Genomic DNA, 14,418 nt, shown 5'->3' with positions numbered 1-14,418 from the left:
TTGGAGTCTTGTAGTCATGGATGTCTTTGATTGTTTTGTTTTAAGCTTTCTTGTCTCAATGATTTCTGTATCTCACTTTAACAAACAGAAATCCAAAAGCAAAACGAACAGCGCTGTGAGCAAGAAATAGATGATATGAAGCGTGGTATAAAATCTGGTAGCATCACTCCCAATTCTTCTCTTCTCAAGTTTACAGATGATGCTATAGATGAGCAAAAACATGCTATAAGGATTGCCGATGAGAAAGTAGCATTGGCGGCTCAGGCTTATGATTTGGTACCGAAACCCTTTCCTTGGGCCCTCGTGTCACCTTCAGCGGTCCATCCGTATTTCATCATATAACAAAGAGATACTAGGAAAGCCTGTTCACATAAACAATTAAATTGGATAACTGGATAAAAATACAGTTACCATTTGCTTTTGATTATGGTAACACATAAACTGTAAGTTTGGGGGTTTAACCGTACAAGAAATGGGAAAAGGGGATATAAAATTATCTATTGGTCAACAGGTTTTAATTTGGGGTACTAAGATTGGGACCCTTTTGTAAAAGATCTAAAGAAACATGTTTTTTTTAAATTTTGGAGTTTTAAAAGTTGATCTTTTTTCTTTGACAAGAATCCCTCTTTTCAAAATTGTATGATTACGGGAATGGTTATATGACCAATAGATTTGAATATCAAAATCGAAGATGTGTTGGATAGGGAGAATCATCATAAATCCATGATATTGTGGTAAAAGGGGGTTTTTCCCCCTAAACATAAATGGGATTATTTTCTTGCATGTACTATAGAGCTTTCCTGGCTTAATTTTGTGCATATAGCTTTTTGGGCCTTAACGAGTAATTTTTTGATGGAAAAGGAGACACTCACATTCAAAAAGCTTGATCAATATTTGGGAAAAAATTTTGAAAACCTTCAATGGTATTCATCTAGTTGCTCTAATATAACTCTTTATCTGAATATGGTCCAGTTGCAGAGTGCCATCTGCTAATGTGTACAATGAATATATATCTTGTTTCTCACAGTTAATGTATCTTTTGGTATGAAACAGCCGAAAGGGATGCCATAGCTGCAACTCCTCCAACTCATGATATGAATGTCAAAGCTGGAAGGTCTGGCGAAACTAGCAATAGAGGGGTTAAAAATAAACCCTTACTCTGGACTCAAATAAATAGAATTTCTGTGGGAAAATTTTTCTAGAACTTTGCATGATTTTTTATATTCAGATTTCCCTTGTGAACGTTACTTTTACCTAAATCCAAAATTATGTTTGTGTGAGAGGTTTAATTTTAAATAAAACCCCAAATCACCCCCCAAATCCCACACAAAAAGAAAAAAAGGGGAAACTGCAGAAAAGCTGATGTGATAATCCTTGTTTGGGTAGTGCGCTTTTGGTTTGTAGCTCAGTTTTCAATATTGTAAATTCTCTGGGATGTCAGCTACAGGAATGAATGTAAAAAACTAGGGGGAGCCAGTCTATCTGTTGATGGAAAGAACTATTGTTGTCTTAGGGAAATTTTTTTTAGAGCCTTATAGTGCTAGTATTTGTTTTTTGATTGGTAAATTAATCTTTTATGCAGGACGGGTTGCAGCAGCAAATGCCTGTGGCCTCAGCCCCCGGCTGGTGAAACGACTGCAGCAAATCCCAGCATGGAATTAGATCCCTGTTGCCCCAAAAAGGCCCAGTTTGTTTCTGAAACCAAGTGAGCTATGGTGAAATGGTTGCATGTGACAATCCCGATGTAATAAACAACCCCCTCCTTGCTTCTTTCCCACCTTTGAGTTGAGATGACAAAATTTGCGGCTTTTGTATGCAGTGCAAGATAAATGGTTCCATTATGGCTGTTTTGGGGCTTAAAGAACACCCAAAAAGGCAAATGGTATTGTTCAGTTTGTGGGAGCCAAAGGCGTGGAAAGTGAGAAACGGACTCTGACTTGTTTCCCCCGGTAATACGATGTTAATAAAAATTTCCCACATTTCAAATTTGAACTCAAAGTCATGACTAAATTTTGCGGGTTTTTAGTGCACTTTCTACAGATTTTGAAGAGTGATGATATACGTTGTCGACTTCAGCTATGCCCCCTGATAATGTACTCTCGTTCTGCGCAAACTCTGATATTATTATCGATGAGAATGGAGTTATCAAAGATTAGATGTATTCATATTATTTTGGATCAAGTTTAATAGTATTTGATTTAATTTCAAATATATATTGTGTGCATAATTCTTTAAACATAATTTTATTCTCCAAAAAAATCCCTCCATCCCCCAATAAAAGTCATGTGTTGTTTTTGTTTGCCCCCCAAAAAAAATCTTATTTTACTTTTATCATAAATGGGAAGTAGATTTTACATTTCATTAACTTATTCTATTACATTTTTCTATAAAACTAACATATATAAAGTAAGACTTATATTCCACTAACTTATTCAAAAAATTTTTTTCTTTATATCCTCCGTCCCATTAAAAATGCACGTTTTCCTTTTGGTTGTCCATTAAAATGAAACGTTTCATAAAATTTGGAAACAACTCTATCTCTACTTTTTCATCTCTCTTACTTTACTCTCTCTTCCATTTTTCAACAACACTAATAAAATCCCATGCGATTCTCAAATATTGCATTTTAAGTGGGACGGGGGGAGTATTTTTTTCATGTCATCTTACTATGGTAGGGACTCCTATTGCTATTGCTGGGCAGGGAGAGGAATTTAGAAGTATGATTCAAATACAATTCCAATTTCATTTTTTTTATTTTCATCGCCCAAAAAATTTGTCTTTATCATTTAAATTTTTTTTTTAGTGTCACTTTTCATTTTATTTTTTTTAGTAATGAATCATACATTTCACTAACTCATTCTTATCCATATTTTATTATAAAACTAGGACTTACAAGTTACCAATTTTTTAACAGATTTTTTATTATATTTTAAACTTGTGCCAATTTAAAACGGTGACAAACTTAGCCATGATCGTCTACAAAATCTCAAAATCAATAACTGTAGAATTTCTTGAGAGTGAAAATGAGATGAAAAGTGGCGGAAAATAAATAATTAATGGACAATTCCAAAACAATTGAGTCTAACTAACCCTACCAAACCAACTCGCCCTATCATTACATCCCGCTTAAAAATAACACAACTCTCTTTTATTCTTTTCTTCTGTTCAACAATTGTTAAGCAGCATTCTTTCACCTCAGTAGTCCATGCCACCCATTCCTCCCATGCCCCCGCCGCCCATTGGTGGTCCAGCTTTCGGCTCTGTCGGTTGCTCCACCACAATTACCTAGCAGCATCAACAAGGGCAGTTCTAATGACCTTCAATGGGTCAATGATTCCAGCCTTTACCATATCCACATATTCAGCTGTAGGCACAATTAATACAAACATTTTTTAGGCTTCAACGCAGAAAACAGCACACGATCTCTCTTAGAAAGCACGGTATTATCAAGTGCCAATACCTTTAGCTGCATCATATCCGAGGTCAGGATTTTCGGATTCCAACAATTTGCCAACTACAACGGCACCCTCCACACCAGCATTTGCTGCAATTGTGAAAACTGGCGTCTGCAGTTACAAACACTAGTATGTCAGACAAGAGGTCGAGATATACAGTGCTATCACTATAATGGAGCATATATTATCAAATCAAACCTTCAAAGCATTTTGAATAATTTGGACGCCGATCTTCTGGTCGAAGTTGGCTGTTGGCAGCTTCTCCAATTCTTTGGCTGCATAGAGGAGAGCAACACCTCCACCTAGAAACGGAAAATCAAAAATTTTAAATCATAGCTCAAAAGCAGCCCCTAAATTAACACAAACCTGCTGCATCTTTTTTCAATGGATTTCTTCTCACCAGTCCATCAAGAATAACAGTATCATCCTTTGATATGGTTACCTGAGAAGGACAAAACCAGATCAGCTAAACCCGTAAAATGCATCATCCAAGTTCATTCCGAGCTCCTCAGTTATGACCTGTGCACATGAATTTAATTACAAAAATGCAACACTAAAATATATTGATGCATAAAAGAAGATTAGAGCACAATACATACTTGGCCACCGGTTAAAACAGCAAGATCCTGCAAGCCTGATTTCCTGTTCTCACCGAACCCAGGCGCTTTGATTGCACAGACCTTGATTCCAGCGCGGAGCTTGTTAAGGATAAGAGTGGCAAGTGCATCGCTTTCCACATCCTCTGCGACTATCAGAAGTGGCCTCTGCCTCTGTATAGGTATGACAATATAGACTTATAAGCTCCCCTCTTTTCCAACTTTTTCCATAGCCTTTGCAATCAGCTCACCGATTTCCCTTTCTCCATTAGCAGAAATAGTTCCAACCTACAAAAGGTGCAACCAAACTGTAAGTCTTGCAAAACTGTGCACAAACATAACACTATTCAACTCCTCCACTTTTTCATCACTTATTGCACTTTTCACTGCTAAACTAAGCTTTCCAAAATACTCATTATGGACACTAATCAAGACTATGTCAGCAAACAAAAGTACCTGAGCAATCTCCTCCGATGTGCTAATCATCCTTGCTCTGCTTTTCAAGTTTGTAACAACAGCATCAACAGCCATGGTAATGCCGCGTCTTAGATCCATGGCATTCATGCCAGCTGCCACCGACTTGCAGCCTTCGGTGAATATGGCACGAGTAAGGACAGTGGCACAGGTTGTACCTAAAAAACACAATACACACAATTGTTAAGACACGCCATTAAACAAAATGCAGCTGATAGCCTGATACATGAACAACAATCGGGAAAAAAAAGAGGCGCAAACTCACCATCACCAGCAACATCATTAGTAGCATTTGCCACCTGTTTAACAAGGCTAGCACCAATATTCTTAACTTTGTCCTTAAATTCAATGCTCTTCGCAACTGTGACACCGTCCTTTGTCACTTTGGGCGCACCCCAGCTCTGCTCAATAACTACATTACGCCCCTGCACCAGACAACCCCACATTAAGCTTTCCAGGAATGAATCAATAAACCCATTCTCGAAATATTGCACCAGAAATAAATAGAAAACAGATCCAACAAGTCTTACAAAACAGTTCTGCAGCTAGCAATAAACTATACAACACACGATCTGCAACCACCTATTATGCCTTATTATGCCAAATTGCAATACAAGGTATACCTTAGGACCCATGGTGACTTTAACAGCATCAGCAAGCTCTTCAACACCCTTAAGCATCAGAGCCCTAGCCTCCACTCCAAATCTAATATCTTTAGCAGCATAATTTCTGCTCCATCCCAATCTACCCCCAATCTGCACAGCACCCACAACGATAAATCAATCAAACAGCTCAAAGCAATCATGATTTATACATGTATATCTGAAAGGGAAAAAAGAAAATCTTGGTACCTGTTGGCTGCTGTTCCTCGCAACACTGCACAATTAGAACCAAAAAAAATATGGGTTTTAACATTCAACTCACACTTTGTCAAAAATAAAAACAATCATAGAAAAACATAAATGCAGTGATGGTTCTTAATCGGCTAATTACCTAGCTTTGGAGGCGAGATTTGCTGCAAAACGATACATGTTTTGACGCAGTGAGTAGAGAACTCAAACAAAATGAATTGTTGAGTTGAGAGAGAGGAATATTGTGGAATGAGAGGAAGAGAGCGAGGTGTGGGGAAGCTGGTGCGAATTTAGTGGGTTTTAAATAAAATAGAATAGTCTAGAAGATACAGTAAGCTTGAAACTAGGGTTTATGCGACGGCTACCTTGGGTTTAAGAATCCATTTTTTCTCTTTTTATTTTTATCATTAAAAAAGTATTATCGTTCTAGTTGTAGATAACTCGAATTTAATATACAAAGTCTAGTAATTTTTTACGTAATTATTTGGACGTTTTTTAATATGGATACAATGATTAAGATTTTACTATTTTAGTATCTTATCCTTTTGTTTCTTGACGCATAAACAAGAATTACTGCATTTTTATACTGCCTGCTTTTAATAAATCCTTGTCCATTTTATTATTGGGCCGTAACTTCTAGAGAAGGCCCAACATATTGTTGATTTTGCAGTCATTAAATTTTGATTGATGCATTATATATTAGGCCATCCGTAAAAATATCTCCAGGGGAGAGGTAAATAGAGAAGTAAACTAATACAACTATTCTATTTATCTTTTTTTTTAATGAAAAATCATTCTTCAAAGGGAGAGGTATTTGAGAAAGTAGTATACCTTTTCTCATTTTGGAGAGGTATCTTTACCTCCTCATCCATGGAAAGGTAAAATATTATAACTACCATATTTGCCTTCTTTTCATGAAAAACTCTTCTTTAAGGAAAAATGTATTTGAGAAGTTATTACACTTTATATTTTTTAATGCATTTTGTACTATTATTTTATTTTTAAAAAATAATTTACCTTTTTATATATCTTTTCCTTTTGGAATGTGTTAATTTTAAAAGGGTATATTTCAATTTTTAAGAAGATACATGTATAATATACCTTTTCTATATACCTTCTCCCATTCCCATTGGAGATGCTCTGAGTCATATTATTTGTTCATTATTATCAACAATCATATAATTTTGAAGTATAAACTAATAAATAGAAAACAGTAGTACTACTAAATTTGATTTAAATCGGCTCATTTTCCACTTCTTTTCATTCATTTTTCCACATTCCAATCTTTACGCAATGTTTTTGTCATTGTTGGATCACGTTTTATGTCATTATTGGATCAAGTCTTCTTCACTCTTTTTATTTTAAATCTTGATTTACATTAGTATATATTTCTAATTTATACTTTCTCTTTTTTATTGTTGATCGCATAAAAAACAAAACAAATTGATATATTTTCGTGCATAACTGCTATATGCGAGCGACTAACTATAAAAAAAACTTACTCCATCCGTCCACGAAAAATATAGCACGAGTTTTAATGTAGAATTGGTAAAATAAAGGGGAAGGGAAAAAAGTACTCCCTCCGTCCCAGAGTACTTGACTCACTTCTTTTGGGCACAGGATTTTAGGAGGGGATGTTTAGTGGTGTAAGTGAAGTTGATAATAAAGTAGATTAGGTGATGTGATGTATTTTTATTTTTAAATTTAAAATAAATGGAATTAATTTTTTGTATGCATGTATTTAGCTTACTGATATTTCGAAGCATATTTCTAATTAACTTTACTCATATTAAAAGTATCCATATTTAATGAATGCTAAATGCGACGTCAAGTTCAAATTGAGCATAATTCAAACAATATGTATTGCAAACATTAAAATAATCAATGACTAGGAAAAGATCAAAACTAAATTGAAATTTTGATTCACTTTGATTCACATTTAGCGCTACATTTAGCGCCTGATGAAATTTTCAAGTTAAAAAATGTGGCGCCACTTCTGCCACATATGCTATCTGTTCAAAATTTTCAAATTTTCAGTGAAATCACTATTAGTGGCGTCATAGACTAACATAAATACTCCAGTGTGTCATAAATATTCTTACACCTACTTTACATTCACACAACACAAAAGATCCAGAATGCAGCGATCTGCCACAAGTATATGTACAAAGCTTCAGCAACAAATTGTGCAGTTCATCAATGAGAGATGCATAAACGGCAAGCCACCGCGAGGCACGATGAAGGAAGCTCGGGAGAAGTTTAACGTATCAGCTTCTACATGCACAAGATATTGGTCAGAAGCTACAAAACAAAGAGCAAGAGGAGAAACAATGCAGGTAATCAATCATAGGAAGAACAAACCATGTAGCAGACGTATTCAAGTTGATCTTGTTTTACTTAAAAGTTTGCACTACACTAAAAGAGGAAGTATCAGAATATTGGCTGTTGGATTAGGATGCTCTAAGAGTACAGTAGGAAGATGGGTGCAAGCAGGGCTGATTAGAGCTCATACATCAGCCATTAAGCCTGATCTAACAGCCCCCAACAAATTGTTGAGGATGAGATTCACACTAGAGGCTTTAGAATTGGATAGGATTTTAAGGAAACTCAAGTTCAAAGATATGCACAACACAATCCACATTGATGAAAAATGGTTCTATATCACGAAAGGTACACATAGGTTCTATATGGCACCGGAAGAGGAAGAACCACACAGATCATGCAAAAATAAGCAGTTCATTTCTAAAATCATGTTTATGTGCGCTGTTGCAAGACCATTATTTGGAGGAAACGGAGAGGTTCTGTTTGATGGTAAGATAGGTATTTTTCCATTCATAGAAAGGGTTCCAGCAAAGAGGAATAGCAAAAACAGAAGGGCAGGAACAATAGAAACCAAACCAATCGATAGCATCACAAAGCAAGTGACAAAGGACTGTGTAATAAATAAGGTATGGCCTTCTAAACTAACTTTGATGTTGCTGCAGTTACATGTTACAGTGATAACAAGTGTTTTTAATGCTTCTAAACTAACTTTATTGCATGCATTGAATGAAGAATTTACAATTCAATTTTTGTATGCATGCATTTAATGTATGCATTCTAGTTACACATTCAACTTATGATGAAAATTGAGGGGATGCAATGCAATTAATCAAGAATTGAATGCAAAAACAGATTATTCCAGCCATCATGGCAAAATGGCCGGAGGGAGCAAGTAAGCAAATCAATATCCAACAAGATAATGCAAAGCCACATATTAAGAATGAAGATGTGGATTTTATTGCTGCTGCAAATCAGAACGGGTTCAACATGAAGCTGGTGCAACAACCCCCTAACTCACCAGATACTAATGTGAATGACTTAGGGTGGTTTCGAGCAATACAATCACTTCAGCAACAAACTGCATGCAACACATTGGATGATTTATTGAATGCTGTGGAAAAATCATTTCATGAACTATCTCCTATAAGCCTAGACAATGTTTTCATGTCTCTTCAAGGATGCATGATTGAGATCATGAAGTGTAAGGGGCAGAACAGGTACAAGATTCCCCATATGGGGAAAAATGCTCTAAGGAGATCTGACCAACTGCCTCAGAACTTAGAAGTTCCTACACAGCTAGTTGCAGATTGCATTGCTTATTTGGAAGAACAAGGGCATGGGCATAATGAAGGAATAAGAAGGATTGTGCAAGATTTGGAATTGGAAAATACTCAGCAATGAGCAGCAACTGCAGTAGCAACTATGCATCTTTTGGGAAGGTAAGAAGTACTGCAACTATGCATCTTTTGGGAAGGTAAGAAACTTTTGTGAATCTTATTTTGGAGAGATGTTGTAGCAACATGTACTTTGTAAACATGTTGTAGGAGCATGTCAATATTTTGTTATTGTAGGTGTAACAAATCTTTTGTGCACAAAGCTTTTGATGAAAAATGCTGGTTGTAGTACATCTATAAAAAATTCACACACCAACAATTTACACAACCATCACAATTCACACCAACAATAAAAAGCATCTTAGTCAGACTTTAAGTATGTGTTCATTCTTCAATTGTGAGTACTTCTCATCTTCAACCAATAACACATTTCAAGGCATATAAACAATACACATAGATATAACAAACACAAACAATTCAACAAATTCAGCAAATTTAACAAAAAAATTTAGCAAAATCAGCAAACAAATTCAGCAAATTTAACCAAAAATTTCAGCAAATTTAACAAAAAAAATTCAGCAAGTTCAGATAGAGAGAAACTAAAACAGAGGAAAGATCTCATCAATTTTAACCTTATTTGAAGCCATAAAAATGCACGGGTGCATATATATCACGTTCGCAAGGATCTTCGCCGGCGGCAGCAGCATCATGGTCAGATATTTGTTGGAACACAGCTTTCAGATCTTTTAATTTCAGCTGACCGCTCTTGAACTTCTTTATGGCAGGGGTGGTGGCGTCGGCAACCGGAGCTTTCCTCTTTCCTTGCACCACGACGAGTGATTTTCCTCCGCCACTGCCACTGCCAGCAGACCACGACGGCGAGCGAGTAAGGGGGCGTCGGGGGTTAACCCACCCATCATCGCTTGGATTAGGCTCACATATTTCGTCGTTGGAAGCCATGGATGCGTGAATTTGAGAGAAAATGTTAGATCTAGGGTTTTTTTTTTGGAAGAGGCGTGGAGAGAGAATGAGGGATTGAGTCTAGAAGAGAGAGAAGACACAAAAATGAAATGATGTTGGTGGGTTGGGTATCGATTTCCATTCAATTAACATTGAATTAATTAACATTATTTTAATCCTAATTGTAATAAGGGTGTTAGTTAAATTCTTTAATTTTTACTGTAAATAGAAAGTGGTCAAGTATGCTGGGACACCCCAAAATGGTATACGAGTCTAATACTCTGGGACGGAGGGAGTAAGAGAGATGAGAAAAAATTAAGAGAGAAGTAGTGTTAGTGGAATGTGAGGTTCATATTATTAGTAAGAGAGAAGAGAAAAAAGTACTCCTTATGTCCCATGTTACTTGAGGTGTTTATTTTCGGCACGAAATTTTAAAAAGTTGTGTTTAGTGAGTTAAATAAAGTAGAAGAGAGAATAAAGTAAGAAAGAAGAAAGAAAGTAAAGTAAAAGAAATAATAAAGTAATTGTGAATAAATGTTTTGTTTTTAGTCAAAAAAGATAAATGACTCAAGTGACTTGAGACAATCCAAAATGGAATACTACTCAAGTAACTTTGGATGGAGGGAGTATGAAAGAAGTAGTGCTAGTAGAATGTGGTGTACATGTTATTAGTAAGAAAGAAGAGAAAAAAGTATGAGATAAGTTTTTGAAAATTTTCCTTTTTTGAGTGGCAAATGTGCCCTCTTTTGATGACACAAAAAATGAGAGTTTGAGACACAACTATTAGCGTTTAAAATTTTTTAAAATGGACGCTGAAAACGTCCATAAGTTGGTCGTCATTGCCCAAATTTATAGTTGAAATTGAAATTGAAATTAATTTGCAAAGTAAGCCTCTTCAGAGAGGATTGAAAAACGTCCATAAGTTGAAGGAAAAATATCTTAATTTTTTATTTTTTAGGATGCTTCTAGTTGTGTTGAACAATAAAAACGCTTTATAAAGTGCTAGTGTTATAACTAGATGCACAAATTAGTGTCTTTGTATTAAAAATGTCTTTAATTGTTCTTTTAACTAGATGCACAAATTAGTGTCTTTAATAGTATTAAAAATGTCTTTAGGTGTTCTTTTGGTTGTAGTGGCTCCATGTTCTAATTTTAAGCGCATTTATAGGGGTATCAACCTTGACTTACGGTGAGAGTGAACATTGTTTTAATTGATTTAACAACTTATACTCCTAATATACAAAAGTGTTAACAAATAAAACATGTTTTATCCTTCCTAAATTAATTGAGCCATTTTTTACGACATACTGTAACATAATAAAATGGTGTTTAATGAATTTAGTTTAACAGATAATAAGGTAAGAGGGAGAATAAAGTAAGATAAACAATTCACATTTTCTAAAAAGTTCACGTAATTTTTTTTTAAAACTACTTCTATCTTTTACTTCGTCTACAGTTAGATGAATAAGATCTAAAGTTTCTTAAGTTGTTAACTTTAAAAATGTGCATAATAGCAATATAAGACCTTACAAGTTAGAACACCACCTAGTTTCCCTTTAGGATCCACCAAACATTTAGCAATTGAAAATACTTTTGGAATTTCTCTGAAATATTGTAGTCATTTTACAACCATGAAATATTAATAGTTTGATTACTTTGAGGTGATTTTCTCAAATAATTCTTTAAATTCAGTGCAACATATATCTAACACATGAACATAAATACAATAATAAACACTGCATAAATTAATAGTAGCAGTAGTTTAAAGCATTTCAATAAATAAAGTCATGTATTGATCACAATAAACATGTAATTATAAAGTCAAATTAACATATTTGCAACTTCCAAAAAAAATCACATAATATTTATACATCCTCACTAAGGTTTATAAATAATTTTCTTTATCACGATAATATTTGTGTCCCTTTAACATGGGTTAATTATGCAGTTATTTTGCCACTTGTCTAATTGGATCCATATTGTCATTAACAAAATAAATCACATCTTAAACACATACTTTTATAAACGAAAAAAATACACCTATTATAAGAATTTTATTTATTAAAAAAAAAACCACGTTTCTACAAGTTTAAATGTATCATCAACCAGCTGAAATAGCTTAGTTAATTACTATTCATTGAAAACACGGACAACTAATTGTGCTATTCTATAATATACTATTCTATCCGTTCATTTTTAGTTTGTTTCACTTAAGATATTCCTTTCTGTACGTGAAAATAAATCCATCTATCATACCTCCTCATTAAAATATACAACTATATATTTTTTTTCTTTACATATTTCACTTAACAACTCATTCTAAAATCTCATGCCATTCAAGAATATGAACATCTTGAGTGAGACGGATAGAATACTGATTGTGAAAATTCCGCAAATGCAATTAAACATATGTTAAGAGTCCAGCTACTATATAATAAAATGACATGTAACTGTCATATAATGATTTTTTAAATAAACATAAATCCAAACATGAGAACAAATATAAACTTTGTGATCTAAGTGTATAAAATATTTCCCTAATTATATTTTTGTTTTCAAAATATTATTTTTTCTAGCTAGTTCGGGGGATACTATACATTGTTACCATTAGCTAGTGTCATAAGTACGATTAAACGGTAAATATTTTTATGTCACAATATCTATAAATATTAGCTTCTGACTAATATCCATAAACTTGATAAGAATATTTCAGTTTTTATATTTTCATTTTAAAAAAGTTCTAGCCAGAACCACTTTATCTATACATATATAAAAGATGAGTTTTGGTCTTCTTTTAAAATATTTATAAGTTTTGGTGTTATTCTGCAATATTTATAAGTTATGGAATAATATGGAGATTTATGGAGTAATTGGTATAAATTGAGCTGTTACATGTGTTTTTGGAGTTGTTGGTATAAATTAAGCCGTTATCCATGATTGCAAAATTATATTATGATTTATAGATATCTAAATTTTGCAGATATTATATTCAAATGTCAAATAAATTATGAAACATATAAAGCAATAAAATGTGCATATTTTAATGACTATATTGTTAACTATATTAAATGCTATTTATAATTATTTATATTCTATTGTTATTAATTAATTTAGAAAATTGATTGGTGCAGTCATGGCTTTATAAGAAATGTTTTTGTTATAAAATGAAATGTATTTTTTAATTTTTCCTTTTATTTCTATAGACATTGACTTTTAAGAGTATTAATTAATATCTTTGCTCAATGATAAGTAACGATAAAAATAATTATGTGCATTAATTCTTGGTATCAAATTGGATGCTGCAAGGAAAAACGTTACTTATAAAGCCCTAGACTCCATTAATCAATTTTAAATTAATTATTCAGTTTTTAACTTTTTTTAAAACTTATTTATCATAATTAACGTGCGAACTTTTAAGTTTTTTTAAAAGAATAGTAAACTACAAAAATGCAAGATTTTAATATGAATATTTACTCTATATAAATGTAAAGTAACGGTCAAATAATTTATGGCTACTAATGGGTGGGTTTCAAATATTTTGTTTTATATTTTTTCATCTATAAATATACGCCATTTGCATTTCCTTCTTGCTTTCACCCATTGCATAAAAGATCAGCAGGATTCTTACTCTTTTATCAATAGTAGCATATTTTTGTTCAATCTATTTTATCCATTTTTTTGTATGATTATTATGTTACTAACACAGCGGTCTTACTATAGGAAGGAAACTGAAAACCATGGAATTCAGCATAACTATGTCAATGGAGAAGGAGTAACAAAGACGGTGGATATATAATCCTGTGAGAGAGAGAGTGAAAGGCGACGACCTGAAGCCCGAGACATAGGCCGTGGAGAGATACTCATGTGAGAGAAGGTGAAATAAAAACAACACTTTTAAATCCTATTTTGTTGATCATTCTCTGTTTGAGTGATGTTAGTTCATATATATAAACTTTTTTTTAGTGTTAGTTTGTTTTTTCTTTTTAAGTTTTTTTTTTAAGTTTAGCTATAATAGATATTTTTTATAATATTTGTATCGATAATGCTTTTCATATTCGTTGTCAATTTCGTCACTTTCATAGTTTAAAGTAGGAAAACACTCAAAGTTAACGAAATGTCGAGAGAAAGCAAATTAAGAAGATGAAGAACACAAGATATCACATTGTTTTCGCGCAAATGAAAAAATCATCATTTTGAAGATTAAGGAGGAATATAAGGTCAACAGTAGATTGGGAGAGAAATAAGCATGAGAGAAAAGTTGCGGCACTCTGATGGTGTGTTTGGTTGGATTTGTACTCACTATTTCTTTTTCTTCATTTTGCTATTCCTATTATTGTATAATAAAGGTTGTTTATCTCTTCTATTTTTATGGCGGTATCATTGTCCTTCTAATATTTTTTAATTGTATATAAATATTTTATGTCTT

General features: G+C 33.5%; 2 protein-coding genes and 1 pseudogene across 2 annotated transcripts; 2 read left to right on the top strand and 1 right to left on the bottom strand.

Annotated features, from left to right (window-relative positions):
• Positions 1 to 1,922, top strand: part of LOC125194552 — a 2,996-nt pseudogene extending 1,074 nt beyond the window's left edge.
• Positions 1,923 to 3,281: 1,359 nt separating this feature from the next.
• LOC125194550 (chaperonin CPN60-like 1, mitochondrial) lies at positions 3,282 to 5,677 on the bottom strand. The gene is made up of 11 exons (XM_048092809.1): positions 5,519 to 5,677; positions 5,377 to 5,401; positions 5,149 to 5,280; positions 4,791 to 4,950; positions 4,508 to 4,683; positions 4,258 to 4,339; positions 4,055 to 4,203; positions 3,822 to 3,897; positions 3,654 to 3,778; positions 3,461 to 3,566; positions 3,282 to 3,364 (listed from the first exon to the last, which is right to left on the bottom strand). Exons 1-11 carry the CDS (start codon positions 5,554 to 5,556, stop codon positions 3,282 to 3,284), a joined length of 1,152 nt encoding a protein of 383 aa, XP_047948766.1. The 5' UTR covers positions 5,557 to 5,677.
• Positions 5,678 to 7,514: 1,837 nt separating this feature from the next.
• Positions 7,515 to 9,284, top strand: LOC125194549. Its single transcript, XM_048092808.1, has 2 exons — positions 7,515 to 8,324; positions 8,551 to 9,284. The coding sequence occupies exons 1-2, from the start codon at positions 7,515 to 7,517 to the stop codon at positions 9,097 to 9,099; spliced, it is 1,359 nt and encodes a 452-aa protein (XP_047948765.1). The 3' UTR covers positions 9,100 to 9,284.
• The last annotated feature ends 5,134 nt before the right edge of the window (positions 9,285 to 14,418 follow it).

The sequence above is a fragment of the Salvia hispanica genome, chromosome 6, assembly GCF_023119035.1.
Source record: "Salvia hispanica cultivar TCC Black 2014 chromosome 6, UniMelb_Shisp_WGS_1.0, whole genome shotgun sequence".
NCBI classification, from domain to species: Eukaryota; Viridiplantae; Streptophyta; class Magnoliopsida; order Lamiales; family Lamiaceae; genus Salvia; species Salvia hispanica.
The sequence above is the reverse complement of the archived record's forward strand: the minus strand, read 5'-3'. Positions and strand labels throughout refer to the sequence as shown.

Coding starts and splice junctions, on each gene's coding strand:
- LOC125194550 (XM_048092809.1), bottom strand. CDS start 5,556: ATGTATCGTTTTGCAGCAAATCTCGCCTCCAAAGCTAG. Junction 5,402..5,518: donor AATCTCGCCTCCAAAGCTAG/GTAATTAGCCGA, acceptor CTAATTGTGCAG/TGTTGCGAGGAACAGCAGCC. Junction 4,951..5,148: donor AAGTCACCATGGGTCCTAAG/GTATACCTTGTA, acceptor TGTCTGGTGCAG/GGGCGTAATGTAGTTATTGA.
- LOC125194549 (XM_048092808.1), top strand. CDS start 7,515: ATGCAGCGATCTGCCACAAGTATATGTACAAAGCTTCAGCAACAAATT. Junction 8,325..8,550: donor AGGACTGTGTAATAAATAAG/GTATGGCCTTCT, acceptor ATGCAAAAACAG/ATTATTCCAGCCATCATGGC.